At 50.1% G+C, this 16,175-nt stretch overlaps 1 protein-coding gene across 2 annotated transcripts; it reads right to left on the reverse strand.

The window, feature by feature from the left end:
• Positions 1-402: 402 nt before the first annotated feature.
• Positions 403-14,943, reverse strand: RAB11FIP1 (RAB11 family interacting protein 1). 2 transcript variants are annotated; one of them, XM_074563785.1, is made up of 6 exons: positions 14,531-14,943; positions 10,600-11,045; positions 9,350-10,145; positions 6,083-8,404; positions 4,789-4,894; positions 403-2,868 (listed from the first exon to the last, which is right to left on the reverse strand). In XM_074563785.1, the coding sequence occupies exons 1-6, from the start codon at positions 14,875-14,877 to the stop codon at positions 2,650-2,652; spliced, it is 4,236 nt and encodes a 1,411-aa protein (XP_074419886.1). In that variant the 5' UTR covers positions 14,878-14,943; the 3' UTR covers positions 403-2,649. The 2 variants fall into 2 exon arrangements, with proteins under 2 accessions (XP_074419886.1, XP_074419887.1); XM_074563786.1 differs by lacking the exon at positions 6,083-8,404.
• Positions 14,944-16,175: the final 1,232 nt, after the last annotated feature.

Here is a 16,175-nt window from a genome sequence, read left to right on the forward strand (position 1 = left end):
CGACACTCAGGACTCCTGGGGCGCAGATGGGTTTCAGGCTAAATGGCCCCGAGACAGCAGGAGGCTGATTTCCTCCTCTTGTCATCCGCTGCCCACAATCTGAGGGCCATTACAATCAGAGACCCGGGCGATTGTGCTGGCTCCTGGCCAGCAAACCTTTCACACATTTATTTTACAGAAACTCTCGATTCTCGTGATGCGGATGAGCTCGTCCATCAGGTTTCCCCACCCTGCGAGGTGTTTACCATGAACTTCCTGCACTGATAGCTGGCAGGGATGGAACTAGCCCAAAAATACCTTGAGGATGAGGAGTTTTTGGCAGCAGAGCTGGTCACCAGGAGGGTATGAGGCCCTTTTGAAACTGCTCTTTTGGAAAAAAAGACAAAGCGATCAGAACAACGCTAGATGTCAGGTATTTTTATTTTAGTGTTCTATGAAACCAAAAGGCATTTAAAAACAAATAGGTACCCAGGCTAAAAGCAGACAGTATAAACACGGAAAAATACATTCAGATCCTTCAATAATAAAACAATACATTTGATTCTTCAGGCCCTTAAAGTCAAGGTGAAGCACCTGGCTGGACATAAAATGCCAGTCCCCTTAACACCAAAGAAAGGCTTTAACTTGTATCACCAATAAAAGCCTGAGGTACAAGGTTTGTGCGATGCTTTCACGGCCGTGGACGCTGAAGCGTGGCTGGTGCAGGACCCCGCAGCCGCGCCCGGGCTGCTCCGGCAGGAGCTCGACACCGAGAACAACCTCAGGGGCAAAAGCCAGGCACAGCCCAGGGTCCACCTCAACAAACATGGCTGTAACTGGCAAAAAAAGGCTGCCAGGAGAGGACAGTAGAAGTTTTAGGGCTTCATCTCCAAGGAGACAGCATATTACCGCTTTGTGTGTGTGTGTAACTGCAAGATGCGCATTCCTGCCAACAGGAATGCACATGAGCCGAACTTCATAAAATCCACGCCCCAAAAGCATCGCACCCAGCACCGCGGTACCTTCGGCAGCCACTCAGCAGTGCCCACATTGCTCTAAAATGAGGGCAGCGAAAAGCAAGAGTCCAGCCTTGCTTCCCACGCGTCCAGTTACGACCACCAGTAACACCATTTTTGAACCGTTAAGTCACCGTTCAAAGGCACAACCGGTTTTTCTGACTCTCTGACCTAGAACATCAGAAAGCTGTGGAATAAAGTCTAGAAGACAAGTTTATTATAGTGAGGTATAGGCAACCGTTTCTTTCCAGAGATCCACTGAGGCACAAGGAGGAAACAAATTAATCCTTCATCTTCCTCACTATTTCAAGGCACGAGAAGCAGCAGCAGTTTTCAGTAAGGCCAGCCAGTACCACGCAAAATTAAAACCACCAGCCAAGAGCTGAAGACGCCACTAAGACCTTCTGCATTTCACACCCTTCATTCACAGAAGAGGGTACAGTAGAGAAGGAATAACCCCTTCACTGAAGATATCTGCTCAAGTAAAAATAAAATTAGGAAAAAAGTACCCGAAGTCTTAGAAGACTCTTAACGCTTAAGGCTTGTTTCAACTCAAGCTTCCTGTGAAGGACAGCTCTGTCAGAAAAGCTCCAGACTTTGGTAGTTAGTCAGTTTACAGTAATAAAAATGTAATTAACAGCATTTTTTGAACTTTCAAATAAATGTATACATCTCTAGGTAAATATATTAAACTACTCTTCACTACAAAAATACAGTATTTGAGAAGTCTCCGGTAGATTTCAGTGTTTAATGACAATAGTAAGCAGAGTACTAACAGGTTGATAGTCGATCCAGCTCGTCTAGCCCCTCAATAAAGTGCTTTGCTGTGGAAAAACTGAGTTAGAAACTCACCCCTTTCCAGCCAAGCCAGGCGTGAGCCCATAAACCCCTTCAACAGCCTCTGGCCCCAAGTCGTTACTACCACTCCTGTGGTAGACACACGTACCATGACACCTCCAGGTTTCCTATACCAAAAACACCTGTAAACCTTCCCCTTGGAGAACCGCTTTGACGCAATATGTACTTTATGAGACTAAGCTTTTCTTCTTCCTTTACAGTCTAAGGTTTAAATTGCAGGTTTATAACTTTTAGGGCACTAATTCCTTTTAAAATACAGCCCACCCAGCCCTGGTCTGAAGCACACATCTTTGGACTTCTCCAGTGGAGTTATTACTATGTTTTGAAGAACAATCAAATCCTCAAGCTCTACTGTACAAGGTTTTATATTGCACTACAACTTAAGATATGAAAAGAAGAGTAATTGACCTACCAAAGCTGCTACGAAACAAAACCATTTAAAAAAAAAAAAATCTTCATAAGGGATCATCAGTGCCTTGCTGGCAAGCAAAACACATCAAAAACCCGTCATCCTTCCTATCGCAATCAGCCTTTGGATTAGATGCCTGAACAAATCTTCCCAAATAATGGAAAGAAACCAAAAAATAAATATGGTAAGTTGACTCCACTTCTGGACTCCATCTCCAAGACCTGACATAACTACTAATCAAACCGAGAGTTGCTCAAGGCAGAAAGAGGAAAGAGGTCATTTCTGTGGGCAGCACAACCGGTACCACCTACTTCATGTCATCTCCTTATTAATCAAACTCCACCGCTGGGAATTCAGTCCTTTGTTCAACCAACTGCCTGAGAGCTTTTACATCTTCCCGGCTTTTTTGTTTCCAGACATCGAAACCCGAAGAATGTTTGGGGTTTCCTCCATGACTCTGACAAGCAAGTTATCGATGTAGTCCTCAAGCTCCCGCACCTGGAGATCTTTCTTGGTAATTGCATCCTTCTGTTTCAGGACCAGCTGGATCAGCTCATCGTGTGTTAGCTGAGCATAAGCATAGGCAGGATCTGAAGGATCATATTTCTTTGAGAGAGCAGAAAGGCAGGGTCATTACAGACATACGGGCATTTCAAAATCGCAACAGAACGCTATCTGGTCACTGCCTTGTGGAATTTCAAGCACCAACGAACAACTTTACAGGTGGCATTTGCAGACCCACAGCTGCTCTTCACAAGTATTACTGTGCTTCGTATTTTTTAAAAAATAAGTTCCATCCAAAGGACATTTCGGAACATCAGTCATTGGCATTTTAGGATGAAGCAGAGCAGGCTGCGCAATGGCCAAGGAGAGGGAGGCAGCCCAGCCCACATCTCTGCTACAAAGCGCCTTTCGGGCCATTAGCAAACCCTGCCTGGAAAAATTCATACAAAACACTATTTACCCATGCACTTCCGGAATGCAGAACAGCTCTTTGGAAGTATTGAGGGGGAAAAAAAAAAAAAAAGCAACTGCCTCAAAGTAAGTGCATGCAACTTATGGCACAGAGACACGATTTATAGAGCTGGGGCAGCCTTCTCCAGAAGAGACGGCAGGCTCAGAGCCAGAGCGTTGTTATGGATGGTAACCAGGCATCAGTTTTAGCATAAAATCTTTGCATAATGTCAGTTCTGCAATTCAGCTCTGCTGCAATTTACGTTAAAAGAATGTCATGCTGACTCCAGGCAACAGCCCATCCAGCTGAGCGAAGATGCCTGGAGGTTACAGCCGCGCACCAGCTACCATCGCCTATTGACGAGTGCCGGGACAGCTACTGTTTAAAACACACCAAAGACTAGGAAAGCCAAATTCAGGTTAAACGGCAAGAAAAAACACACCTAGGCCTTTGGCATTTCCCTCTTACTGTAGTTATCACTGTGAAAACTCACCACAACACTGGTTCTCCAAAAAAATCTGGTTTTGACCCTTAAGGAAATTTGACAGATACTGAGCAGCTTCTGCCTTCTCAGGCGCTAAATCAGCGTCAGCCTGGGCGAATAATGGGCTCGTGTGACTACATCAAGCAGAATTTCTTATGTGCAATCAGAGCACCACACAGAACACTAATTACGAGTTCTCAACTCATTCAAAATAGCACCATGTCAGTTTGAATCACTTAACACGCGTTTTCTCCTTTTCCACGTACACCAGAAGGAGGCACTCCAGCTATTTGGGTACTAACACTTCATTTTCCCCAGAAAACCCTTAGAGACAGTAACGGTACCCAGGGTTTTTCCCCACTGATCTGGAGATGCTTCTAGCCGTTCTGATCAACATGACTTTTCAGCTACACCTCAAGCCTGGAGGTCTCTTTTGAGGCCAAGATTATGCAAAAAAGCCTCCTTTAAATCTGAGTGATTATGCAAGCTGCACCATCACTCAGAAAAAAAGCTGCCGTGCTTTAACGGCAGGCACCCGGCCTCTCAACCCACACAGGATATTAATGCAACACATTACAAGGCAACAGCCACCCTGAGATTACTTTTTCCCCATGTTCTCAGCTTTAAGAGCCGTGTCCTTATTTCAGGGTGAAAACGAGCTCTGGGGACTAACCACGTCTGAAAATAAACAGTGACTAATTTGCCCAATCTCCTCTGCAAGTCAGGCAGCTCCCACAAGTCACCAACGGGACCATCTTCCAGGGGCAGCACCACCCGCGAGTCACTTGTCTCCTGTCACCGCATGGCTCACCAGGCAGCACCCCGTGCTCCTCTCCACCGAGAAACCCCTCCGCAAACGAGAGGCACCGATTCTATTACAGATCGGTTCACAAGAAAAACAAATATTTAAAGACTGTTCCCACCTTTGGGGACTGACAAAAAGAAAGCTCATGGACCCCAGGCATAATAACCACTATTCTTTTTCTGCTCAGGATATAAGAGATATGAGCCTAGGCAATCTCAAAAACACAAACTCTGTTCAATTTACTGCTTAAGCTTTGGGTTAAAGTACCACTTTCCTCCATACCTTCACGTTCATCTCCAGCAGCTTTTCATTCATGGTGCTGATGACATTCAGGTTTTGACTCTGAGACTTGTTTGCTGTGGCATTCATTGGCTTCACAGGATGGAGTCTGCAAGGTTAAAACAGGCTCATGTGATTTAGGCAGCACATATAACACCAGCACTACACAGACCTTCAGACTAAAAGCAAATATACCAAGAAATCGGGGAAAATTCCTGCCCTTCTCTATCTCCAGAGAGATAAGAGATTCAGCTTCGGGAAGACAAGGCATTTCTGTATAAGCTACAGGCTTTTTATAAGTACACTCCAGTTCTCTTACGACTATCTTTATTGACTTAAGGCATTGGAGATAAAGAGGCAGTAACAAGGGGAATATATCCTGAATGGCGTATCACAAAAGCAAAGGCAGGTTGGTCCACACGAGAAGGTAGAACACAGCGGCAGCTACTCTGATCTCTCCCGCACTAGTATTTGAGCCTGACTTTCCTAACAAGAACATATTTGTGGTTCTTGCAACATATGAAATACTTCTACTGCCCTGGGACAAGCATGTATTATGCCTTTTCCAATCTGAACTTACGCCATAAGCTGTCGAAAAGCGCTATCTTCATTTGCTTGAGGAGGATTTATACTGCCAATTTTAATACAGGAAGAAAATTTTACTGGTATCTCAGCAAATGCTGGCCCAGAAGTGTCCCAGACCCCGGATGGAGTTCTGCAGATAAAGTATTGAGGACCGACAGCTCAGTGGCACCACTCCTCGGGCAGCAGTAGCCCAGTGAGCTGGAAGGGCCACAGGCTGCTCCAGAAAGCAGCCAGGCGCTCTTGGGAGAGAGAGGCTTTAGCTGCATCGCTGGCTGCGACTCACTTCCAGGCTCAGGAGCCCAGTCCGAGGAAGCACCCCAGTTTATCAGGCTTCCTGTGACCATTCTCCCATTTCTGAAAAGTGGATGAATTGCAGTTCATTTCCCCAGTTTGATGAAATGACTCTTTTTCTTAAACTGTGACCAAGTTTCCCTAAGATTTTTCCTTAAGAGGTAGCGCTGTGATGAACGGCGGGTGCCCTCGAGTGCTCTGGGCATCCTTTTTAGCCATACAGATTTATCTGGTGCCAGCAATGATCCTACGCTGACGTGACAGACCCAGGGCCCGACAAATCCATGGGCCATAGGAAGTTAAGGCTGCAAAGCGCTGTGAATTCCTGCCCCTGGAGAGACAGATCTGCGCTCGCAGGAAGAAAAAGCAAGGCTCACATCAGCACTGAGATACTCGCTGTGCATTTCCCATATTCTCTCACCTGTGCTTAGGAGACACGGTTTCACCACTCTGCTGAGTTTGGTTAGGATATGTTTCAGAGGGTGAAACCCATGCCTGAAGAAGCTTCTTCTTGCCAGAATTTCCTGCTTTATCTGCGAAGCCCTCGGCTGTTGGCTTTTTCGGAGACTCTGCTCTATGACTTGGGGTGTCAGAGGGGAGAGAAGGAGAGGAAGAGTAGGGCTGGGAAGGACTTGACAGGGAGGAAGAGGAAACAGAAGGCTCAAAGAAGTCGCACTCTGCACACTCCTCAACACCTGCACTTATTTTCAGTTCTTGTTTCTCAAAATGACTATTACGCTCCCTGGAATGAGATGTCATACCTAAGCCTGAGTCAGCTACCCGGTTATTGACACTGTGAACATCCACTCTGGCAGGCGGCACGCGTGGTTTGCTTGGCTTGCAAGCACCAGGAGTACTTCCTCCACCTCCTCCTCCTCCCGGAGCAGCCGGGGTTACTTGGGCTGCAGCAGAGCTAGCAGAGTGCTCTGACAGTTCTTCATGCAAAGGCATTAAATCCAGGGACTGCCTTGCAGTCTCTGAAATGTTTTTATCACCTGCAGCAACGCCGTGGTTCTCCTGGCAGTCACCCAGCAGCTCGTCATCCGAGCCTCCCTCCGGAATAACTGGAAGACTGGCCAGTTTCAAACCACGGTCTCCGGTAACAGGAACGGCAGACTTTAGAGTTGTAAGACAGTCAAATAAATCATTGTCACCTTCATTTTTTAAATGCCTATTAGTGCTGTCATCTCTGATCACCGCTGGTGGAGTGACAGTCTCTAACGAGCCGCTCTGGGGGAAACACCCATGAGCATCTGAGGCTTTATCAACGTGTAATGGGAGCCCAGGCGCAGATTTTACACCGTCACCTGAAGAAGGCACATCACCACTTAACTCATCAGCCTGAGAAACCAGTGGGCACTTCTTCCGCGTTAAAGAGAGCCGTGGTGCTGGCTTGGGAGTGACTAACACCTCACTGCCAGCCCTCCCTACATCGCCTTCCCCAGGGGACGGTGCACAAGCTCCCGAGGTTGGTCTGGCAGATCCTATTTGAGAAAATGAGTCATTTTTATCAAGTGGAGTCACCTGGGGTTCTAACGTGGGTGCACGTTCTTCCTGTCTCTTTTCACCAAAGATCTGCATCTCTTTCAGCTCACTCTCGGGGGAAGGTGGCTGCTCAGGCCCATTCTCTGGGAAAAGGCTATTACTACACTCCGAGGGAGATGCAAAGTGTTTGCTGCCCTTTGTGCAGGCTTCAGTATTTATAGTACCTACTTCCTCACCACCCTGAACAGTGGTCTCGCCATGCCGGATGGGACCTACGCTGTCACTAGAGCGCTCTGATGATGGGTAGCACCCCGCTTCCAGTTTGTGAGCAAACCCTGCTGGCTCTCCGGTTGCATCTGAACCCGTCAATACCATTTCACTGAAATCAGAGCACTGCTTTTCGTGTTCCTGCCCATCCAAATCCTCATCACCTGATGTAGCACCCTCCGATTCACTGAGGAGAAAGGACACAGATTTCCCATAGCCTAACTTGCTTCTTTTCAAAGAAGTCTCAACCTGAGGCTGGGGAGAATCGCGTTGCTTCTTTGGAGCCAGACCAGGGCTGTCAGAAAGGGTGCCGAGAGGCTTTGATACAGCTTTGACATTACTAGTTAAAGCCACATCTGAAGAACTCCCTGAAGCACCGCGACCAGAGTGTTGCAGCTCAGCAGGGTGCTCTGCTGAGGAACAGTCTTCATCACAAGGAAGGCAGAAAGAAGAACTAGCAACAGCTATGAAACCTGGCGCACCCGCGTCCCACCCAAGCTTGGATACAAAGGGATTATTGTTATTAAAATGACAATCAGAGGGGAGAGAAGGTGCGTGTGGGCAAGAGAGACCCCGAGAAGCCTGCGCATCAGAGCTTCTAGGACCTTGGCACCATTCGGAAGCAAAAGGATTATTACCACTGCCAGAGACCTGCCTAGAAAGAGGCGTTTTGGGAACAGAGGCTGCAAGCGGATGGGGTGAAGGGAGACGGGCAATGCCTTCAGAACCCAGGGCTGCGGATGCCCTGCCCCACTCAGAAGTAAAGGGGTTCTTGCCATGTAAAAGCTCTGCAGCAAAAGCAGGAGAAGTAATAGATGCAGGAGAACTAGTAATGTTTTCAGAGTCTGCCACTCGGACATTTTGCCCCGTTTTAGAAACAAAAGGATTATTGTCACTACTGATAGGGTGTACAGAAAGAAAAGCAGGAAGGGAATCAGGTGCAAGAGTAGGAAGCGTGGCTTTGGTTTTCTCCTCTGAAGGCACGCCCAGTCTGCAAAAAGGGACAAAAAACTCGCATGTCACTTGCGGATGCAACACGAGGCAGGAACAGACAAGCTTTAGCACCAGACTCCATCAACTCCTAAAACCGGACAGGAATTATACTTGCAAGAGACCTCAGAGCCTATCTGACAAACTTTACATACTTAAACGTGTCTTCACAAAGCACTCAATTTACGTCAGAACGCTTCTGCTGAAGAGTTTGCAGATGGCTCCTGATTTTAAGCACTATCTCATTTTTTGCACCCCAAGCAATTTTATTAGTATGTAAGACACTTCATATGCAAGACATTTAAACATGAGAAGCACTGAAAATAAGGAGTTAGAGACAGACACAAAATGTAGCCTTATTAGTAGAACACACCCATATATATATATAAAAACACACACATTATATATATAAGGATAAAGGAGCAGAATTTCCGAAAAAGCCTTATGTACAAATTTAGAGAAATGTCCTTCACGTTGCTATGAGTAATGCCAAAAGCAGAAGGGCTCCAAGATGAACACTTTTGAAGACCACAGCCAAACACAGAGGAGAAAAGCAGAGGTGTTAGAACTGGTGTTTCAGCCCCTGGGTACATTCAAGCCACACAGCTCAGCAGTATGTTAGTTTTTGCAAAAGATCCAGCAAGAAAAATCACCCCTACAGTACCTGCAAAGATGCCTGCGCTCAGAGAACCACTGTATCTCGGCATCACTTATAAGGAACATCTCTATACTAATCTCTTTTTCACACCGAGAGAGAACACAGAGCTATTATTTGTTATCAAAGGGTTCAGTGGGCAGCATAAACCCACCAGGTACCCTGCAGAGCAAGAGGCTTCAGCCGCAGGCAGGATGCCAGGGCGAGAGGCGCTGCTCTGCGGCAGGAAGCAGCCTGGTCAAAGCCTGCACATCGCTGTTTCTGTCAGCCTCCGAAATAAACGCCACTGACCTGGGCTTCACGGCTTTGGTCTTCGCTGGCGCAGCAGCTTTTTCAGGTTTCGGTTCTTCCTCGAAAGGGTTGAGCGGTTGCTTATTTGCAAAGACGTCTTCTGCACGGCGTCTGTCTCCCGAAGGATCCCCTCTGCTTAAATCTGCTGGAAGTTCAAAGTGTTTGGTCTCTTGTTCACTCTTCTCTTCTGGAACTTTGTTTTCCTCTTCCAACAGGGTCCAGTCGGGAATGTTCTCAGCATCACTGGTCTTCACTGCTTCCTTCTTCCCTGTGACCAGGGAGAGCAAGGCAGACTTTTTGTGGTCCGTTTTTTTGGTCTCTTTAATAACCTCAACAGTTGGAGGAACGCTGGTTTCCAGGTATTCTTCACTGCTAAGCAATTTGTACGATGGCAAAGTCATAGATTTAAAGGTCTCCAAAGACGCAGACCCAGAGAAAGCATGACTAGGAGATGTTCTTCCCGTCTCTTCAGGAACTTTAGCAGATCTGGAAGACAGGTTCTCTTCTGAAGCAAAGAGCTGCTTCCTCCTGAAGTTGTGAGGAGAGGGGGAAGAGGCTGGAGTGTTGTCCTTCGTCGTGCTCTCTTCCATATAAACGTGACTGCCGTTGATACACAGACTAGACTTGGAAACAGGATCGCTTTTGGATTTAAGGCCACTGAACAAAGAGAGCCCTTCTTTCTTGGTGTGGCTAGTGGTTACTTGGTTTAGTTGCCTGCTGTCCAAAGTTGCTGTTTTACGAGACTTAAATACAAGAGAAGGAGAGGACTTCTCTTCCAGGGCATTTCCAAAGGCTCCTGGAAAAAATAAATGGGGAGAAATTCAAGATGCAAGAACATCCTTTCCTCTGACACCCTCAGTGCATCACAATCATTGATGGATTGCAGCAACATCGCAAGTGTGACTATACCAGCCACTTCCAAACCTTCTGGGTCCCCCAGCACTGCCAGCCCCCAGCACGCTGGATCACACGTGCCATTCAATGACATAAAACCACCACAGATCGCTCACTGCAGCTGCACCGCCAACACGTGCTGCCATTGCTCCCGCAGCCCCACCAGTTCTATGCTGGCCCAAGGTAAGCTTAGCCGTGAGCGTCTAACGTCCTACGTGTGTTCTCACCACCACGGACAGAAGTGACTTTCTATGGATTCGTTCAGTAGGAAGAATTTAACCAGCAGTTTAAAAAGTGTGAAAAGTGCAAGCACACCTTTGTAGAAAGGCCTTGTGCCCATCGGTGCCAATACTCACTTTCTGAGGTTGGAGAGGCGTCTGACTCTTCATCGTCCCATTGTGACTGGAAGTCGCTGGGCCGCAGCCGAACCCTCTCGGTGACGGGCTGCGTTGGCAGGACTGACATGGACTGGGAGAGGGACGTCTTCTGCAGGCCAGGTTTGGAAAACAGGGCTTTGAACTTTGATTTCTTCTTTTCCTTCTCCTTCTCAACTGACTCATCTTCGCTGTCAGCGGGGGAGTGAGTCGTGCTGGGAATGATCACCGACGCCGTGTCGGAAAGGCCACTGCTCCTCTTCCCCTTGAGCTTGTCTTTGAGCTTGCCAAAGGGAGAGCGAGACTTGTCTTTCACGGACAAATCAAACATACTGGCTGTCATGTTGCTCCTCATAAACTGGATATCCACTTCGATCTCCCCTCTCTCCTTTTCTTTTTTCCCTGGTTTGGAGCGAAGCTTGTACCACCTGCAGACACAAGGAGATTTCTTTCACAAACAACTTCTTGAGAAGCACAGGTAATTGAGAACAACAAGGGTGTTTATGTTTTAAAAACCAAATAACCTACAGTGTAGAGAAAAAAAAAAAAGGCAAAGCCTTCAATCTTACAACCATGTCATAATCATATGGCCCCAGGTGCCAAGGAAAACATTTCTTATCATAAAGTTATTAGTAAAATCTGTTTTAAAACCCCAACAAGGAAGGGTTAAAAAAAAAAAAGAAGAAAAAAAAGAAACACAACATGGAATTCCTGTATTTCAGCTCAGCCACTCTCTTCTGTCATTTTATCTGGCTTCTGAAATTCCCAGAGGACTTTGAAGTGGGTTGGAAAGAAGGAGGCTCAGAGAGACACTGGTACCAGACAGCTCGCACACACCCTCATACCTTTCATTCCAGCTGCTTCTCAGTTGCTATCTTAATGCCTCTTAAGTCAGGAACCCCTAATCAACACAGCGAGAGGCAAACCAAGCCTCAGAGTCTGGGGATTTCCACACACCCCTACCGGCTCGTGACCAGGAAGGACACTGGTTACAGACAGAGCCTTATCCCTTCTGAGATGCATCTCTAGAATATTATGCACTGCGTATCAAGTAAGTGCTCGGGTGTCCTAAACTGCAAGTCCACCATGTGCACACCGCTACCATGCGTGCTTGATTACCACTCATGACACTCAAACCACGTTAGGGCCGGCAAAGAAAATTATCAGCCCTGCACACCAATACTTTTTTGTCTATCACTGGAGCCACAGACTTCCCGACTCCACAGAACCGATAGGAAAAGCCGCCTGGAAAATGCCAGCTTCCTCCTCCTCACCAGCTGGTACGGGAAATAAAAGAAGAGAACAGAGCATGCAAATCTGCCGCTCCATCAAATTTGCACTGAGTTCTTTGAAGATGCACTGGAAGCAATGAAAGAGAAGGGGAAAAGGCAATTAATTTGCTTCAGAGAAAATTCAAAACTAATGAGGATTAGCTGAAGGAGATGAATTCAGGAATCTGCTGCGGAGGAACGCTTTAGAAGGAAATGAAAGCAGGAGCACCACGCTACAGTTCGGTGTTCACACCTGAAGTCACAGGGCAGCAGCACCAGGGAAGGGACTTTATGAGACGTCAGGCTCTGCCAGGTCCCACAGCGGCAACAGCAAGGGAAGCGCAAACCCTTTGCCTTTAATGCAAGCCAGCACTGGGCACTTTTGTTCTAAACCGCGTGATTTTTCTAGGAGCATCCTGTGCTTGTACGGTGCCACAACAATTCCCTCTCTGCCCCGGGGAAAGAGCAGCCCCTGTTTCAACAGCATCCAAAATACAAACTGTGTGTTCAGCGAAAGGCAGCTTCCCACCGAAATACGGACGTGGCTTTGAGAATCACGCGGCTGCGGCCGAAAGTAAATAATGCACTGACAACCTCCCCCCGAGACTACAAAATATAAAATCTTATTAATTTATTATGTTACTGTGCACCTGTCAATCAACAGGCATTTATTTTCCAAATAAAACCAACCCTTTACAGGTATATGTCACCACGGCAGCCAAGCAATAACAAAAGAAACAGGCTTCAAACAGAAAATTGAGGTCTGGGGGGATGACACTAACAACTTGAAATAGCAGACGTTTTCACAGGAACATCAAAGTTGTTTTGTTTTTTTTTTTTTCTCCCCTTTCCTCTATTTTCCTTTGTCCGGACACAAAGAAGCCAGCCCAGAAGGTCGGCGGCACTTGTCTCGAAGGGCTGGCTCCCCAGACGCCGCACACCGTGCTCCACAGTGTAAACACATTAGCGCTTGACACAACCTTAATGACAGCCAGATTATAATTAAGGCCTCGCAAGCGCCAATGGCTTTGTTAAGAAACGCGACGCAGACCTCAGTTTTGGCCAAGCCGGCGTGAATACTTGGATCCGCTCAGGTGAGCGAGAGGAGGAAGGTGAGCGAGAAGGAAGGTGACTCACCGGCCACATTACAAGGCTGCTGACTCCCAGTAAAACCCTCCCAGTAACCACCCCTGGGATTTCAGGGCACCGTCCCGGTGTTTATGTTCAAAGGAGGGAGTATGACACAGAGCTGGGACTCGGCATTAAAGGAAGAGTCTCCCAGCTCAGTGTCCTGCTGACAACAGTGAAGCCGGCCCATATAACGCTGAATTATCTGCTCTTACACATGCTTACACTCTGCCGACTATTTATTAAGAACAATACACAAACAGCTGGCTGCAGCCTGCGTTCATTCTCTGTTGGAAGGTGTTTTAAATACATTAAGTTTCTTGGGTGAACCGGGCTGTTCCCAGCGTGCGCTGTCAGCACTCGCGTGTAAGTATGTGAAAATCAAACCCAAGCACGAGGCAGGACTGACCAAAAAAGCACTGTCCACGTTTCCCCAGGCCAGCCCGGCAGCCGCAGCACCCCCCGCCTCTTCCAGGGGGGCTGGCACCCTGCAGCTATGGGGGCCACCCCACACCAGGAGGGACCCTGCCCCAAGGGGTCACCCCATGGGCCCGCATGGGGCTTCAGGAATCCCTCACCAGATCCTCCCACCCCTGTGGGGCACAGGGGTCCGCCACAGATTCCCCCACACCCCCGTGGGGCTCAGGGGTTTCCATGGTGCACAGGGGTCCCCCACCAGAATCCCTGGTCGCTGTGAGACCCAAAGGGTGCCCCCCCATCCCTCTCCATGGCCGTCATCCGGCACAGAACCTCCCTGCCATTCCTCTCCCCGGTCCCTGTGGGACACAGACTGCCCCCCCCATCCCTCTCCGTGGCCCCTTTGGGACTCACAGACCCCCCCCAATCCCTCTCCGTGGCTCCCTTGGGCCTCACAGACCCCCCGCAATCCCCCTCCATGGCCCCTTTGGGACTCACAGACCCCCCCATCCCTCTCCCTGACCCCTTTGGGACTCACAGACCACCCCCAATCCCCCTCCATGGCCCCTTTGGGACTCACAGACCCCCCCATCCCTCTCCCTGACCCCTTTGGGACTCACAGACCACCCCCAATCCCCCTCCATGGCCCCTTTGGGACTCACAGACCCCCCCATCCCTCTCCCTGACCCCTTTGGGACTCACAGACCACCCCCAATCCCCCTCCATGGCCCCTTTGGGACTCACAGACCCCCCCCATCCCTCTCCCTGGCCCCTTTGGGACTCACAGACCACCCCCAATCCCTCTCCATGGCACCTATGGGACCCACAGACCCTCCCAATCCCTCTCCATGGCCCCTTTAGGACCCACAGACCCCCCCCACCCCTCTCTCCCCAGGCCCCGTGGGACTCACAGACCCCCCCCATCCCTCTCCCTGGCCCCTTTGGGACCCACAGACCCCCCCCCCATCCCTCTCCATAGCAACCGAGGGCACAGACTCCCCCGTCCCTCTCCGTGGCCATCGAGGGGCACAGATCCCCCCCCATCCCTTTCTCCCGCCCCCAGTGAGCCCAGAGCCCCCCTCCCCTCCCGGGCCCACCTGCAGTGCCGGCGGCCGCCGTCGGCCCTCAGCGCCGCCAGATCCACCTCGGCGCGTCCCAGGAACTTGTCGAGGCCGACGAGGGCGCGGTGCAGCACGGTGAGGCGGAGGGCGGCGGGTCGCGGCGGCGGCGGCAGCTCGAAGGTGGCCTCCTCCCGCCAGACCGGCTGCCCCTGGCACCGCTCCGCCACCGAGGTGGAGAACTTGTCGCGGCCCAGCGCCATCACGGTGTAGGCGTCGCTGCCGCCGCCGCCCGCCGCCGCCTTGGCCCGCAGCCCCCGCGCCCGCAGCACCGTCACCTGTACGTGGGTGGGCGCCCAGGCCGGCGCCGGGCCCGGGCCCGACATGGCGGCGGGAGCGGGAGGGAGCGGGAGCGGGAGCGGAGCTGCCGGTGCGCGTCCCGGTGCGCTGCCCCGCCCCGCCCCTCTCGCGAGAGCGCGGGGCGGGGGCAGGGGTGGGCGTGGCCGCGAGTGGGCGGGGCCCGGGCGGCGGTGGGCGGGGCCTGGGCCGTACAGGTGTGTGTGCAGGTGTGTACAGGGTTATACAGGTGTGTGCAGGGGTGTGTGTGTACAGGGTTATACAGGTGTGTGCAGGGGTGTGTGTGCAGGTGTGTACAGGGGTGTGTGTGCAGGGTTATACAGGTGTGTGCAGGGGTGTGTGTGTACAGGGTCATACAGGTGTGTGCAGGGGTGTGTGTGCAGGTGTGTACAGGTGTGTGTGTACAGGGTTATACAGGTGTGTGCAGGGGTGTGTGTGCAGGTGTGTACAGCTGTGTGTATACAGGGTTATACAGGTGTGTGCAGGGGTGTGTGTACAGGTGTGTACAGGTGTGTGTGTACAGGGTTATACAGGTGTGTGCAGGGGTGTGTGTGCAGGTGTGTACAGGTGTGTGTATACAGGGTTATACAGGTGTGTGCAGGGGTGTGTGTACAGGTGTGTACAGGGGTGTGTGTGCAGGGTTATACAGGTGTGTGCAGGGGTGTGTGTGCAGGTGTGTACAGGGGTGTGTGTACAGGGTTATACAGGTGTGTGCAGGGGTGTGTGTGCAGGTGTGTACAGCTGTGTGTGTACAGGGTTATACAGGTGTGTGCAGGGGTGTGTGTACAGGTGTGTACAGGGGTGTGTGTGCAGGGTTATACAGGTGTGTGCAGGGGTGTGTGTGCAGGTGTGTACAGGGTTATACAGGTGTGTGCAGGGGTGTGTGTACAGGTGTGTACAGGTGTGTGTGTACAGGGTCATACAGGTGTGTGCAGGGGTGTGTGTACAGGTGTGTACAGCTGTGTGTGTACAGGGTTATACAGGTGTGTGCAGGGGTGTGTGTGCAGGTGTGTACAGCTGTGTGTGTACAGGGTTATACAGGTGTGTGTGCAGGGGTGTGTGTGCAGGTGTGTACAGGTGTGTGTGTACAGGGTTATACAGGTGTGTGTGCAGGGGTGTGTGTACAAGTGTGTACAGGTGTGTACAGGTGTGTGTGTACAGGGTCATACAGGTGTGTGCAGGGGTGTGTGTGCAGGTGTGTACAGGTGTGTGCAGGGGTGTGTGTACAGGGTTGTACAGGTGTGTACAGGTGTGTGCAGGGGTGTGTGTACAGGTACGTACAGGGGTGTGTGTGCAGGGGTGTGTGGACAGGTGTGGACAGGGGTGC

This window comes from Larus michahellis, chromosome 20, assembly GCF_964199755.1.
Source record: "Larus michahellis chromosome 20, bLarMic1.1, whole genome shotgun sequence".
Lineage (NCBI taxonomy): Eukaryota > Metazoa > Chordata > Aves > Charadriiformes > Laridae > Larus > Larus michahellis.

Coding starts and splice junctions, on each gene's coding strand:
- RAB11FIP1 (XM_074563785.1), bottom strand. CDS start 14,877: ATGTCGGGCCCGGGCCCGGCGCCGGCCTGGGCGCCCACCCACGTACAG. Junction 11,046..14,530: donor GGCGGCCGCCGGCACTGCAG/GTGGGCCCGGGA, acceptor TTGTGTCTGCAG/GTGGTACAAGCTTCGCTCCA. Junction 2,869..4,788: donor TGCTGGAGATGAACGTGAAG/GTATGGAGGAAA, acceptor GCTCTCTCAAAG/AAATATGATCCTTCAGATCC.